Source organism: Trichomycterus rosablanca, chromosome 14 (genome assembly GCF_030014385.1).
Source record: "Trichomycterus rosablanca isolate fTriRos1 chromosome 14, fTriRos1.hap1, whole genome shotgun sequence".
Classification (NCBI taxonomy): domain Eukaryota; kingdom Metazoa; phylum Chordata; class Actinopteri; order Siluriformes; family Trichomycteridae; genus Trichomycterus; species Trichomycterus rosablanca.
In genome coordinates, this window is record NC_086001.1 from 15,031,948 (window position 1) to 15,047,982 (window position 16,035).

Consider the following 16,035-nt stretch of genomic DNA (forward strand, 5'->3'; position numbering starts at 1 on the left):
TATAGTTATAACTTATTATTATTTGCTATTATTTTATATTTGTTTAATTTTTAGATGTAACACTTGGGTGGTGCAACCATTCATTACGCTAGCCCATCACCACTGAAATCTGGGTTTAATACTCAGCTGTGCTAATACCAGGTCTGGCTTCTACAAAGACATGATTAGCTACACACCGATCAGCCATAACATTAAAACCAGCTCCTTGTTTCTACACTCACTGTCCATTTTATCCCCCACAGGACCACTACAGAGTAGGTATAATTTGGGTGGTGGATCATTCTCAGCACTGCAATGACACTGACATGGTGGTCTGTTGTGCTGGTATGAGTGGATCAGACACAGCAGCGCTGCTGGAGTTTTTAAACACCTCACTGTCACTGCTGGACTGAGAATAGTCCACCAACCAAAAATATCCAGCCAACAGCGCCCTGTGGGCAGCATCCTGTGACCACTGATGAAGGTCTAGAAGATGACCAACTCAAACAGCAGCAATAGATGAGCGATCGTCTCTGACTTTACATCTACAAGGTGGACCAACTAGGTAGGAGTGTCTAATAGAGTGGACAGTGAGTGGACACGGTATTTAAAAACTCCAGCAGCGCTGCTGTGTCTGATCCACTCATACCAGCACATCACACACTAACACACCACCACCATGTCAGTGTCACTGCAGTGCTGAGAATCATCCACCACCTAAATAATACCTGCTCTGTGGTGGTCCTGTGGGGGTCCTGACCTTTGAAGAACAGAATAAAATGAGGTTAAAAAAGCATGTAGAGAAACAGATGGACTACAGTCAGTAATTGTAGAGCTACAAAGTGCTTCTCTATGGTAAGTGGAGCTGATAAAATAGACAGCTAGTCTAGAAACGAGGTGGTTTATTGTTATGACTGATCGGTGTACATGTATTGATGGTTGCTGAGTCAACTGCATTTGACACTGTAATGTTCCCCAAGCTGTTACTTCTCATTACTCTCACAAATGCACACATACTCACACACACAATTTCCGGCGTGCTTTATGCCCTTGTTTTTTGTCTGCAACAGTAGCATAACCGAACAGGAAGCTTCTTTCCAAAAGTTACACCCATGTTTCAGATCTGTACCCGTAACTCCACATGTTGTAAATGCTTTTTTTCCACATTGTCATGCTAAAAAAGACACACTGGCATTGATGAATTATTGGCTACTTTTTGGAAACCATCCAAATTAGTTTTCCACTGACTGCATTAGCACATACGCACACACACACACAAATACACAAACACATCTGTATGCACTGGCATGCTAGGTCAGTCCCCTCATCCAGAGAATGAGTGTAATCTGTAAACGCCAGCTTTGTGCTGCATCCGTGAGATATTGCTGAAGGAAGCCCTCCCCCTTCACACACACACACACATACACACAACCACACACACACACACACAACCACACAATGATACATGCTTAAAATAGTCTTCATCAAAGATGGGGTTACTTTAGCAGCCTAAATTCATCTGAAACAGGAAACTCACATGCACCCAGCAATACATGCTGTGTATGCATGCTGTGTATGCGGGTAAATGTGTGTGTACACCTTAACCCCAGTGTTTTCTGAAAAGGCTTACTGTTTCACCAGTACACACTGGGAAAAAGGCACAGATACCCTAGACTAGCGTAATAGAATGCTTTGATAGCACCCAGGCACTTTGATAAGGAATATTAAGCGAATTTAGACTGCTATAGACAGGACATTCATTACTGCTGTGTATATAATCATGAGTGATGTCTCAGTACCACTGGGTATGATGTCCTCTCAGTGCCAATATTGATTCTGTCTATAATTAATGTTTGTCTTTGCTACATCCTCTATAAACCTAGAGTCTCAATTATTATGAGCAGAAATTCAATGCCCAGGTTCTATTAAATTCTTAATAAATTGAAAGGTAATTTATGGTTCAGGAAAACAGTGTGTAGTGTGTGTGTGTGTGTGTGTGTTTGTGTGTGTGTTTTGTATGCAGCAGAGCTATTTAGATAGCAGTCTGTTGTGTGCAGTAAGCAGTTGAAGTGATATCATTTACGTGCCCTGTGGGTTGCACTAGAACTGCCAAATAGTGAATTCAATCAGCATGCAGTGGGTTTGTCAAGTCTGATGCCGTTAGTGGGAGCAGTTTGAATGGGATAATCATTAGCCATGATGCTCAGTGGCATACATGCGCAGTCCACATGCACGGGGATCGATGCAGTAAGTCTGTGTCACCAAGCAACAGCAGCTTTACCACCATACTGCCATTCAAGGTACCACACATGATGAGCGGAGTGAATGCATTTCCTTATAAATGGAGAAGAAATCAATCACAGTGCAACATTTTAGCCAGTTTTAGTCAAATACCTGAAGTCAAAACTTTACATACAATATAAGGGGCATGTGTGTATGTATAGCAAGGTCTTGGGTTTTTAATAATTTAATGCAACATTTGCTGCATTTTGCAAACACTTTTATTCAAAACAACTTTTATAATTACTCAAGTCGTCACATTTATTTGTATAGTGCATTTTACAACAGACACTGTCTCAAAACAACTTTACAGACCAAAAACCCCCTGCTAATCAAGCCAAGGATGACAGTGACGAAGAAAAACTCCCTTAAAATGACAGGATGAAACCTTGAGAGGAACCAGACTCAGCAGGGACCTCTGTGCTCTCGGGTGGCCTGGAGAATAATTTGAATGAACTGAGTACAATTCGAGCAATTGAAGGGCCCAGCAGTGGCAGCTAAACTCACACTGATTGGAACATTTCCTTTGTCCAAAACTAATTTTATGACAATATCTGGGCCTAAGCTAACCTTAAAAAAATAAAAATACATTGACAGTACATTTAATTTACATTTTTGGCATTTAGCAGACACTTTTATCCAAAGCGACTTACATTACTGTGGCAGTATATTGTCTAAGCAATTGAGGGTTAAGGACCTTGCTCAAGGGCCCAACAACTTGCAACCTGGCAGCAGTGGGGCTTGAACCAACGACCTTTTGATTACTAGTACCTTAACTGCTAGACTACACCTAAAGCATTTACAGTATTAGATTAATAATCTGTTGAGGTAAAATGATCTATAATGTCATTTAACTTTGTTCTATGGCCACCTAATTTCTTGGTAGTTAATTTGGACTATTGGACACTGTCTATGTAAATAAGGATTGTTTAACTGCTTATATTAGACACACATTAAAATGGAAAATTATTGAAAGCTCAGTATTATTCTTAAAAGGAATAAATCATGAGTCACAAATGTAACTTAAAGCCATTTTAAAGCAATTTTTTTCTTGATGTTCAAAAAGATGAAACCGTGATCTCGTTGCCAAGGTCTGGAAGAAAAATCAAACTGCCAGATTATACCAAGCGAAACATGACCTTGATTATTTCTCAATAGCTAATTAAAAAACAGTTCTGCCATATAATGGCTTTCAAACCCAAATTACGTAGTACTCACACTTGAACATGGTATTTTAAAGCATTGCAAAAGTTGAACTGAATAATGAGGAAGGAAGGAAGATTACTTTAAATTTGTTGCACATGATCAGCCAGATTGGTCAGCCAGCAGGTCAGACAAATGAGCAAATGCAGTTGGATTTTCAGGACACAGGACATTGACCTCACAAAGTTGTTTTGAAATAACTAAATCAAGCTAGAATTGAGCTTTTAAATCGGACTTCCCAGTCCGAACTTTAGCTTTATTGAAAGGTCAATGCCAGAAAGTGTCGTGTTGTTATCTAGTATCTAGTTAGTGTTGGAAGCTTGTTGTTGTTTATTAAAAGCAGCTGATTGAGTTGAAAAGAGACACAAACTCTATAACTGAGTGCTAGTTGGTTTTTTTTGTATATATAATTCAGACATAGCAGATTTCACAATAAGGAAGGCATGGTGGCAAAGTGGGTAGCACTGTCGCCTCACAGCAAGAAGGTCCAGGGTTTGATTCCCCGGTGTAGCGGTCCAGGTCCTTTCTGTGTAGAGTTTGCATCTTGTTTGTTCTCCCCGCATGTCTGTGTAGGTTTCCTTTAGGAGGTCTGGTTTTCTCCCACAGTCCAAGAACATGCAGTCAAGTTAATTAAAGATACTAAAAGTCCCCCCCTAGGTATGTGTGTGTGTGTGTGTGTGTGTGTATGTGTGTTTACCATGTAATGAACTGGTGACCTGTCCAGGGTGTTTCCTGCCTTTTACCCAGTGAATTGGACCCACCGTGATCTTTAATAGGATAAAGCAGTTGGTAAAACAGACAGTTAATGAATAGTTGAATGAAGATTTCATTACAAGTGTATAGATAGATAGATAGATAGATAGATAGATAGATAGATGAGAGAGAGAGAGATAGATAGATAGATAGATAGATAGATAGATAGATAGATAGATAGATAGATAGATAGATAGATAGATAGATAGACTTTATTTGTCATATATACATATACAGGTGTATAGTACAATGAAATTATTAGCCCTACCCACTAGGCTACCACTATCCAAGTGTATGTAAACTATTGACCTCAGCTGTAAATATATTATCATATTCTTAATTCTTATTGTCCTGCTCTAGCATGTCAGAAACAATACAACAATGAATCATTTATTACTTAAGGACAAACCTCACAGTTATTTATTCTGAAAACGGAGAAAGTCAGGCACGAGAACAGAAGTTAGGAATGAGGGGGATGTCTGATTATGTAAAGCTGAAAAACTCCTGCTGGGACTAAGAAAAGATAAACTAAATTCACATGACCAAGGTTACACAATGAGATACAATAAAGCACCTTTAAGTCAGACCTGCCCTTTTCACTCATTGTTTTTTTTTCTACAGGAGGGCAAACCCCTACAGATGGGCAAAGCCTGAACATGTGAATAAAAGGCTTATTTATATTAATATATTATTAACTTTTTTACTTTTGTTTGTAATGGCCCCCACTGTTCTGGAAATGATTTTCACATCCTTTTAAACCCTCTTTAAATCAGCGTTTGTAATGAAATATTGTGGGCAGCATAATGGTGAAGTGTGTATCGTAGTCACCTTACAACTAGAAGGGCCTCGGGCGTGGAGGTTGGCCAGGGTCCTTTCTGTCTGGAGTTTGCATGTTCTCCCTATGTCTATTTGGATTTATTTGAGGTGATTCAGTTTCCTCCAGACAAGTCCGAAGACGTGCAGTCAGGTCAATTTGAGCTACTAAAATTGCCCTAGGTATGAGTGTGTGAATGTGTGAGTGTGTGTGTCTGCCCTGTGATAGACTAGCAACCTGTCTGGGGTGTTTCCTGCCTTTTGCCCAATAAATCAGACCCACCACGACCCTAAACAGGATGAAGGAGGGTGGTAAAACAGACAATGAATAAATGTGTAAGTAGTGTTTAGTTTTTACAGATTCCACACTGAGAGGTTATAATCCACCAGCAGTGATTTCTGCCAGTGCATCATGGGTAGCACTGTCGCCTCACAGCAAAAGGTCCTGGGTTTGATTCCCAGGTGGAGCGGTTCGGGTCCTTTCTGTGTGGTTTGCTTGTTCTCCCATTGTCTGTGTGGCTTTCCTGCTGGTGCTCTGGTTTCCCACAGTCCAAAGATGTGCAGTCAGGTTAATTAAAGCTACTTAAATTGCCCTGGGTGTGAATGTGTGAGTGTGTGTGTTTGCTCTGTGATAAACTGGCGACCTGTTCAAGGTGTTTCCTACCTTTAGCCTAGTGAATTGGAGCCACCCAAATTAAATATGATATCATGTTTACTCCAATACTGGGTCTCAAAAGAAGAAAATAAAACACAAATTTAAAGAAGTATCATAAACTACTTTTTAGTGACCTGATACATGTAAAAAATAAATGTAAATAAACTAATTGTTCCACTACTTGCAGCGATGCTACTGCCCAGCACTGATCAAAATGATCATATTGTGCATACAATTTTCCATACTGCTACAAGGGTTGGTATGTATATCAGTGTATTCTATTTTGATAACAGCCTTTCTTTGTATTTATCTGTACTTCTTCTTTTTCTCATCTTTTAGCCCTCTTTCTCATGCCTGAGAGCTATAATTAAGCGTGTCCGCCCACCACCCTGCAGCAAAAAAGGGGGCTTTGTTATACACATACTACTGCAGTGCTTTCTCGCCAACACAGAGCCATAAAAAGACTGGTGCAGTGTGAGAGGAGAGGACATCTGAAATATCTGTGCAGACATTGTGATCAAAATGTGGCTGTTTGCAGCCTGTTAGAAATATGCAGTCGCAATAATCACAATGATGTGCTTAATAATCTTGAGTAAAAGTACAGTCTGAAATTGTGTGGCATCACCTGTTACATTTCTGTTATATCTCAACCTGTTTTGGTCACGTTGGTGTTATTTTGCCCATCCCCATTTCTCTTTTTAAACATACTTTTTATGTTATTTTCTTTCTGTGTACATACTACTGTATATATGGCCTTAAGTATGTGGACAAGCAGTCATGAGCATGTTGGATTTCAAAATTTCAAAACCTTGGGCATTAACATGAAGTTGATGTTGGACAAAATGGCCTGTCACAATTAACAATAAAATGATTTTTTTTTTTTTATTGTATTAATGCACTTTCTCACTTTTTTCCCAATCTAGCATAGTTAATTTGTCTTCCGCTGCTTGGGGACCCCGATCGCATCTGAAAAGGGTATATTTGCCTGACACACACTCCCTCTGACACGTGCACAGTCTACTGACTCCTTTTTATTCGCCATACTTCGGTGGATTCGCATGTGAGGCCAGTCTTGTGCACAGAGAGTTACGCACACTCTCTGTGTTCCTCCACTTCTGTACAGGCGCCTCAAGCTACTAACCAGGGTCCTTACACAGTCAAAGACCCTGCCCTCTTTTTAGTCCGGTCTTTTCCCACCCAGCAGACTAGTGGCCAATTTCGTCTGCTGCAGGCACTGCCAATTGTGCCTGCTTGGGGAAGCCCAGCCGAGCAGTAACAGAGCTGAGATACAAACTCACAGAGTTCAGAATCCCAGTACTAGCCTGGGTGCCTGAAGGTGTTATCCCAAAGGCGTTCACTAGGGTAGAGGTCAAGGCTAAGGCCATTGGAGGCCACTTGCTTTGTGCAAGAGACACAGTCATGCTGGAAAAGGAAAAGACCTTTCCCAAACCTTTGCCAGAATGCTAAAATTCTTTAGTCACAGTTATAGACATTTATTTAAAATATTAAAATGGGTGTGATCAAACACCTGAACTCATTTTTTGTTATTTTAATCTTGGCTATTTTGTTAATTTGTAAACTGTGCTACGATATGCTGTACTGGAACAACTTCAAGGTTTAACCCTTGTGTTGCCTTTAGGATCAAAACTGACCTGCCATTATGTGTAGCAGCAGAGAAAAAACCCTAAAGGATCTTTTTTGATTACCATTTGTAGAGTGACACCAGATATTATTATTATTAAGTGTGTGGTGAATGACAGCTTGTTTTATTATGCAAAATAGACTGGGGATTTAGTGCCTAAAACCTATCAACGCTCTGCTGACTCAGTAACTGTGTTCAAACCTCAGAGTTTCAAACCCTCTCTGGCATTAACATCAGCATGTAAGGATTACATCAGACTTAATCAAGAGCCTCAACAAGCACCTCCTTATCAAACACAGTGCCAAACGTTGGATGGAGTGATGTAAAGCATGCCACCACTGGACTCTGGTACAGTGGAAATGTCTTCTTTGATTACTTGGATACCAGGAGAACGTTACCTGTCCGACTGCATTGTTCCAACTGTAAAGTCTAGTGAAGGAGCGATAATGCTATGGGGCTTCGTTCCATTGAATAGAAAACTTATCAAGACATTTTGACAATTGTATGCTTTCAACTTTGTTGGAACAGTTTGAAGACGGTTCTTTTCTGTTCCAGCATGACTCCAGCCCCAGTGCACAAAGCAAGGTCCTTAAAGGCATGATTGGGTGAGGTTGGTGTGGAAGAACCGGCCTGGCATGCACAGAGCCCTGACCTCAACCTCATCAAACACCTTTGGATTAAACTAGAATTAAGATTGCAAACCATGTCCACTCCAACATCAGTAACTGGCCTCATGCTTTTCTGAATGTATGGGTGAACTATAGATGTTGACACCCCACAGCATGTTCAGCTTTCTCTGAAAGCACACAAACCACATTCAGTCACTACATTTAAACCAAACTTCCCTAAACTGTAACAGCAAGACCATTTCTGCAGCTACAGCTAATTGAATGACACGGCTTTTCAGTTCTAATGACTGTAATTTAATTTAAAGTGACTGAAACGATTCATGACAGTTTAATTACCTCTTTAGATTATGGCCAAATGCGTGTAGATTATTCTTCCACCCATATGATTCAGCTTTTATAGCCACATCTATTGATTAACATTATATATGGCAGACACAGAAGACAGCTTGGCAGAGGTGGAGCTTGAATCCTCGAACATCAATGTACTTTTATATGGCAGGAAATAAGGTTTATGTAATGTCTTAGAAGTCACCATTGTTTGGTGTTGGTGTGTTTTCTCTGATACATGACATGAGTGAAACCATCAAACCAAAGTTCTTTGGTGGTGCAGCAGTCTGATATATTTGCCCACCACCACCAAGAGCTCAAGCTCTCAGGTTTAAATCTCAAAACAACTGTTCTCTGTAACATGTGAGCTGGTGTGAGAAGCAAATTGTTTGCGGTGGAAGTGGTGGCTTAGTGGTTAACTGACTGAATTAGTAGTCAGAACGTCTCTGGTTCAAGCCCTATCATTGCCCACTTACTATGGTTTAATAAAAGCATCTGCTGTATGCCATAAACATAGAAAATGCTTTGTATATGCATTAGGTTATGCCATTAACATAAAGTTGTACACTGAATGAGATGCTGTGACCTGTGGGTGAATTGAAATGGTCTCTCAAAGTATACGGTGCAAATAAGGCATTAAGTTAAAAAAAAAAAAACTGAAGACATAAAACACAAGTCACAGATCTCACAGGTAGTTTGGGTGTTGCAATGCTACAGGCTTTGGGGACCTGAATTTGTACTGTGGCGCTTTACATTTTCTCCCTCAATTCCATGTTAGTTTTTTTTCTGTCACTTGGGCTTCAAAAATAATGATTGACTGCACATAGCGCTTTCGTCCAAAAGAACTCTGGTTCTTGAACCGGTTCCGTTAAGCTTCTTTGAATCTTGGTGTTTTTAGAGAGCCGGCCCGCATTTCCACTAGTTTTTTGGGGCCAGGCATGCATCATCAAGGGTGGGCGTTGCGTGATGGAAGTAAAGAGTAATACCAAGGTGACGAAGCACGTAGATTATCTGTGAGCATCTGTGCTGTTGTTACAGATGTTCGTTTTTATGCATCGATCATCTACTGGTTATAAGAAGTAGAAGGTGACACTGTTCCTTATGTTTGTCGCCTTTTGAGTCTATGTTAATTATGTTTATATTCCAGTTTTTCCAGTGATTCTGACTAAAATTAAAGGTTTTTTATTTTTAATGCATTTTCTCTTAATTTTCCTCCCAATTTAGCACACTCAATTTTTGTCCTCCGCTGCTACCAGAGATACCAGATTGCATCCGAGGAGAGCACGTCACTGTACACGCCTCTTCCGATGCGTGCACAGCCCTCCTCTTCTCGCCCATGCATTCTGCACAGGCGTCTCTTCTGCCAATCAGGGTCCTTACACAGCGTATGAAGAACCACCCACCCACACATAGTCCGGCCCCCACCCTGCAGATACGGTGGCCAATATGTATCTGCTGCAGGCACTGCCAATTATGCCCGCCAGATGGCGCCCAGCTGACCGGAGGCAACACCGAGTTTCAAACCGAGGAGTTCAGAAACTCTGTGTTGGTGTGCAAGCGGAATATCCCGCTGCGCCACCTGGGCGCCAACTAAAATTACAGTTAGTAAAAATGAAAAATAAATGAATGTATGGTTGTGTAGCACATAGTGTAGGTGCTGAACAGAGCCCTTAGGACCAGAGTTTACACCTCACCTCTGGTCATTGTCTAAGGAGATATGTGCTCTTTCTGTCCCCATGTTTTTCCCTCTTGTCATCAACTAAACATGCAGAAGGTGGATCCAAATTACCCCTGGGTGTGAGTGACACTAGGATGAACCCATCAATTAAGAATAAATAAAAGAATAAAAATACATTTCAATCACTCCTACTGTGTTATACTGTACATTTTTACACAACCTATCGGTAATCATCTTCTTGCATTTTATTTGGTGCACAATTAGTGTGTAGCATGTGAGTTTCTATGTGCAGATGTATGGATGGATTTACTGTTACCATGGTTTCTTGTCATGCAACTTACTTATGTAAATTATTAGAAGAACAGTCATTTAATTCTGTGTGTGTGTGTGTGTGTGTATGTGCGTGTTTCCTTGTCCAGTGCGGACAGAGCTATATTCTGAATAATGACTTTGTATTTGTAACAGGAAACGGTGCAGTGTGGGTTCTATAATGATATTGAAGTGTGCTGTGTGCTCTTTCTCTGTGTACTGTATATGCTCTCTAATGCGTGACATCGCTATCACGGTCAAATCAACAAAAACATTAACATACATTATTAATTAATTCATTTATAAATCCTGGTCAGGGTCGCAGTGATTTTGGGGTGCATGCCGGACATGTACAGATTCTACCAGAGGTTTTCGGGAGGTGAAAGGAAACAGGATTACCCATAGAAAAGCCAGCTAGTAGTGAACCTATAGAGCCCTCAGGATTCTGGCTAGATTTGCATGAGAAAACAATTTCATATTATATGTAGCCCTGCGTGTGGAATGTAGTGGTTAGTGTGGTCACGAAAATGTTAAGCCATTCAAATGCTGACCTAAAAAAACAAATGTATGTGTATTACGGATTGTCTGTGCCCATGTTTTATATCATTGACTAAAACCAAGTATTGCACTTTGCTCAGTGTACTAGTTACCCGAAGTCAACTAGAAGTGGTGTGGTAAAGCATCATTCTGTTTTTAGGTACCTAAAATTAAAAACTTACCTATTGTGATTTCTTGCATCAGTTTATTTTTACTTTATCTCTGGCAGGAATACACCTAGAAAAGTTTGCCAATCCTTGCAGGTCAATACATGCTAACATATTTAAACTCTTACTTACACCTATAAGTAATTTGAGCAACTAATCCACCCCCTTAATGTTTTGGGACTTGGGAGGAAACCTGAGTATCCAGCAGAAACCAACCATAACTTGTATGACTTCTCACAGGCATGAACTGGAACTGAGAATGACAACTTGTTTCCTAGGACCTATAATTTTGTGCTACACCCGCTTCTAAGTTGCTGTATGTTTATTTTTAAACCAGCAGAACCAAAATTAAATGCAGCCCCATACCCTACAAGCTGGGATGCGCTGCGTGTTGTGACATCTTTCTGTCATAGCCAGCATTACACTTTGAGCAAATTGTGCTACAGTAGCTCTTTTATGGGATTTGAACCTAATGGGCTAGGTTTTGCTCCTCTGAAGAATCACTGAGCCATGGGCACCCATTATCATGTCAACAATTCACCAGTTACTTATACTTGAACCACATTGCCGGGAACACCCCACAATATCTGCCGTTCTGGAGATGCTCTACAATGCATCATACCATTCAGAAAAAAGTCACATTTCTTTCTCCTAGAGATGAAGGTACTTTTGTGTGAGAAATACAAAACAAAAAGGAAAACAAGAAAGGTCCTTGTGAAGATGCTGGTGGAAACAGGTACAAAAGTATCTATAGCAACAGTAAAAGAAGAATGACGCTCAACAAAGAAGAAGTCACTGCTCCAAAGCCACCATTAAAAAGCCAGGTTAGAGTTTGCAACTGCACAGATCTAAAGTCAGTTACATACAGGGTTAAGAACGAGATTAAGAACGATCCAGATGGATGCGGTGAAAGAGGACATGCAGGTTCTTGGGGTGACTGAGGATGTTCAGGACAGATGAATAAAGAAGAAGAAGACGATAGGGAGATCTTACTAATTGTACAAATGTCTGGCCATAATGACCAGCATTATGTATGGAGGAAAAATGGGAGGCTTTCAAGCTTAACAACACCATCCCAACTGTGAAGTACAGGGGTGGCAGCATCATGTTGTGGAGGTGTTTTGCTGCATAAAGGACTTTTGCACTTCACAAAATAGATGAGGAGGAAAAATTATGTGGATATATCAAGGAAACATCTCAGTACATTAGCCAAGAAGTTAAAATTTGTGCACAAATGTGTATGTTAAATGAACAATGACCCCAAGCGTACTTCCAAAGTTGACAACAAAGTTAGGGTGATAGAGTGGCCATCACCTCAGCAAAGTACCTTTATGGGCAGAACTGGAAAAGTGTGTACAAGCAAGGAGGGATATAAAATTGACTCAGTTCTGTTAGGAGGAATGGGTCAAAATTCCGGCAACTTATTGTGAGAAGCTTGTGGAAGGCTACTCAATACACTGACCCAAGAAATACTAACCACATGTTCATAAACTTCTATAATGAAAGAGATAAATGCTGAAATAAATCTATGTCTCTAGTATTATTCTGACATTTCACATTCTTAAAATATCCTAGCTGATCTAAAAGAGGGAGTGTGTATTAGGAGTGTGTATTAGGATTAAATGTCTGGAATTGTGAAAAAGCAAGTTTAAATTAATGTCACGAAGGTGTATGTATACTTCTGAATTTAACTGTATACTGTGATGGAGAACGTTTGTAGGAAAGTTGTTATTTATAAGTATTTGTTCAGATCTGATTATGACGATACCTTAATCTCTTTACAGGGTATGCAAAAATCTAAAGGCTATCCCACAGTTGGGCCTAAAAGTAAAATATTTGGAGAAATAGCCTAGCTAGTAATTAAAATGTAATGTACCTATCTAGCTAAATGTTTAACAATATATATTTTACATGTTTTTTCTCAGGAAGCTGAGAAGTGGTGGGTGAAAAAGAAAGAGCTAGAGTGGTGGAGGTCGTGAGGGTGATAAAGCGATCAAATACAGAGATGGGGACACTAACAGCTGAGTCAGCTACGGTGGATGAACTGGTGGACGCCTGCATTAATGCTTTCGGTCAGTCTGCACAATCAAATGGTTTTAACTTTCATTTCAGTTTAAGATTGTATAAAATGTAACAAGACACCCATTTTTAATGCTGCTTGTATTGCATATTTTATGGCAAATGATTTTGGATTGGTAAATGACAAATGTTTGCCATTTTAAACAACAAAAATAATTATACAGCTAGTAAAAATTATATATGATGTAAAAATTATACACAAAGTTTTCAGACCTTTTGCTGTAGCACTGTAGCTTTAATTATCCTTGAGATAGTCTAGAACTAAACTGGAGTTACCTGTTGCAATTTGAAATGATTGGACATTGTTCACCTCTGCATCTTTAAGGACCCACAATTTACACGCAATGTCAGGGCAAAAGCTAAGGAACTGACTAACTCCAAAAACTGCCTGTGTATATAATTTTGGCAGTGCATTGATCAGGGTAGAGATATCAAACATTCGAATGTTCTCAGGGCCACAGTAATCCCAATAATTTTAAAATGAAGGAAGCTTGGCACATCTCAACCTTCCTAAAGTTGGCTTTCTTGCCAAATTGTGTTTCTGGGCAAGAATGGCCTTGGTCAGGGAGGTAAGACAGAACACAACAATTATTTTAAAAGACTTCAAAAAGTGCTCCAAACATCCTGTGCAGAAATGAGAGAATCTGTTGAACAGACAACCATCTCTGCAGCACTTTATAAATCAGGCCTTTGTAAAAAGGCAGCAACATGGAAACCACTGTTGCATAAAAGGCATTTGACAGCCCATTTGGTGTTGGGTTGAACATCATGTAAATAAGTCTAATAACACAAGGAAAAAGATTGTCTGGGCAAATGAGACCATAATTAAACACTTTGGGCAGAACAGCAAGCACTATGTCTTGTAAAAAACAGGCACTGCACATCATCCAGCTTATACCATCCTTACACTGGTATCATTATGCCAATAGGTTGCCTTTTAGCAGCAGGGACTAAAAGACTTGTAAGAATTAAGAGAAAGGAATTAATATAGCCAAATACATCTTTAAATAAAGTCTTGCAGCTCTAATAGCTTCTTTATTCAAAATATTGAATAAAGGGTCTGAATATGTGAATTTAAGTGAGAGATTTCCATTTTTAAATTTTAATTAATCAAAATTTTTTTATCAGTATGGGAGATTAAGCGTAGATTGATCAGTAAAATGGCAATTCAATCAAAATCACATCAATAACAAAGTAAAGTATGCAAAAAGTCAAGGGGTCTGAATCTACTGTACATACGTATTTGTATACACAAACACACAGAAACACAGTCACACACAGTGATACATTAGGAAACATTAGGACCATCCCCACCAAAATGTGCAAGGCAACACCTGCTTTGTGACAATGCACAAATAGTGCACAGTGCGCAGTGCATGTCATGATCAGGGATATATTAAATGTTGTGCTAATAGTAGTTACTCATAGTTCACATGTTGAATGTAGCAGATGTGGCCAGCACATAAACCTGAGTGACTTTAATAAAGGACAGCTTGTTAAGACAAGATGACTATCTAAAACACCAAGGGGTTTAAATAATAATAAAAATTATAAAAACATCTAGTTCACATGACAAATGTCCATGTGCTCTGTTATTCAACCCCCAGCCTTGGTGGAACATCCTTTTCCCTTGACACCCTCTAATAAGCAATTTCATGTGCTAACAAGCTTCTAACACCTCTCTCATGGAATGTGTCCATTCTTTTTTGTGCAAAAGCTTCCAGCTCATTAAGACTAGATGGCTCTTGTTCTACAAATGCTTTCTTTAAACCCCACCAAAGATTTTCTATGGGCTTTAAATTTAAAGACTGAGAAAGCCACTTAAGCAATAGAACACGAGAGGGAGTGTGTTATCGCGAATAACATCACGGCTGTGATTTGGTCGCAGGCATGAGCCGAAGGCGAGCTCAATAACACACGACCTCACACGACCTCAAGTGTTCTATTGCTTTCATACAACAGTTTTTACAAAATAAAGAAAGAAAATAAATCAAAGAAGCCCTGAATTTCATATTAAATATGCTTTAATATTGACAATACCTTCCGCCAAAAAGTAGTTCCACAACGAATATAAAGTTTAACACTACAAAGCAGACATCCCAAGTTGCAAAAACTCATTTCAGGGAGGTAAGAAGAACAAGAAGAAGAAGGCAAGAACCTCTGAAGGGAAAAAAAAAGAAATAAAAACCCTCTCACACACACCAAAGGATATGGGTGATAACAGAACTTCTAGGAGCTGCTAACTGGGCTTTTAAGCTAACTGTTCGCGTTACAAACACATTAATGTTCCCTACATAGTGCACTAGATTGTGTATCAGATCACGGATTTATGTTTCCTACATAGTGCACTAGATTGTGTATCAGATCGCGGATTTATGTTTCCTACCTAGTGCACTAGATTGTGTATCAGATCGCGGATTTATGGATTTAAACGTGATCGGGAATAAAGTCTGTGTCGCCTGCGTGCACGTTTGTGTGCATGAAGCTTGTCGTTACTGGCAAAGCGTCAGCGGAGTAATACAGTTGTGGTGTGAAAAGGCCGTTCTGTTATCACGAATAGCAGCACGGTTAGAACGCTTCTCAACCAATCAGATTGTAAGGTCGGAACTAACTGTTGTCCACAACTGATTCCTTAACCAAACTTTGGTTGAGTTGGAAATGCCTTGGTATTTTTGTGAATCCATGATGCCAGTCACACGGTCAAGATTGCCAGTTCATGCAGCAGAAAAACAACCCAACATCATCACTGACCCACCTCTATGCTTGACTGTTGAGATTGTATTTTTCTGGTCATAAGCCCCACCTTTCTTGTGTTAGATAACCACTGATCCATATTTCCAAACAGTTCCACTTTTCTATACATCACTCCATAGAACGTCTTTTTGGTCCAAGTCCAGTAATAATGGTGTAGTCCAATAACAAGTCCTTGGTTGTTAAGTAATCTTCCTATGGTTGCCACTGACACGTTTGTCCCAGCCTTCATC

The 16,035-nt window shown here is 39.7% G+C and overlaps 1 protein-coding gene across 9 annotated transcripts in view; it reads left to right on the top strand.

Annotated features, from left to right (window-relative positions):
- Nucleotides 1-16,035, top strand: part of LOC134326609 (RAS guanyl-releasing protein 2-like) — an 84,447-nt gene that overhangs the window by 10,992 nt on the left and 57,420 nt on the right. For all 9 annotated transcript variants that reach the window (XR_010014543.1, XR_010014542.1, XR_010014546.1 and 6 more), the window contains exon 2: nt 12,898-13,044. Coding sequence is in view for 4 of the 9 variants with exons in the window: in XM_063008769.1 (XP_062864839.1) it covers nt 12,978-13,044 (67 nt within the window). In the remaining 5 variants the exon portion in view is untranslated. The remainder of the gene's footprint in view (nt 1-12,897; nt 13,045-16,035) is intronic.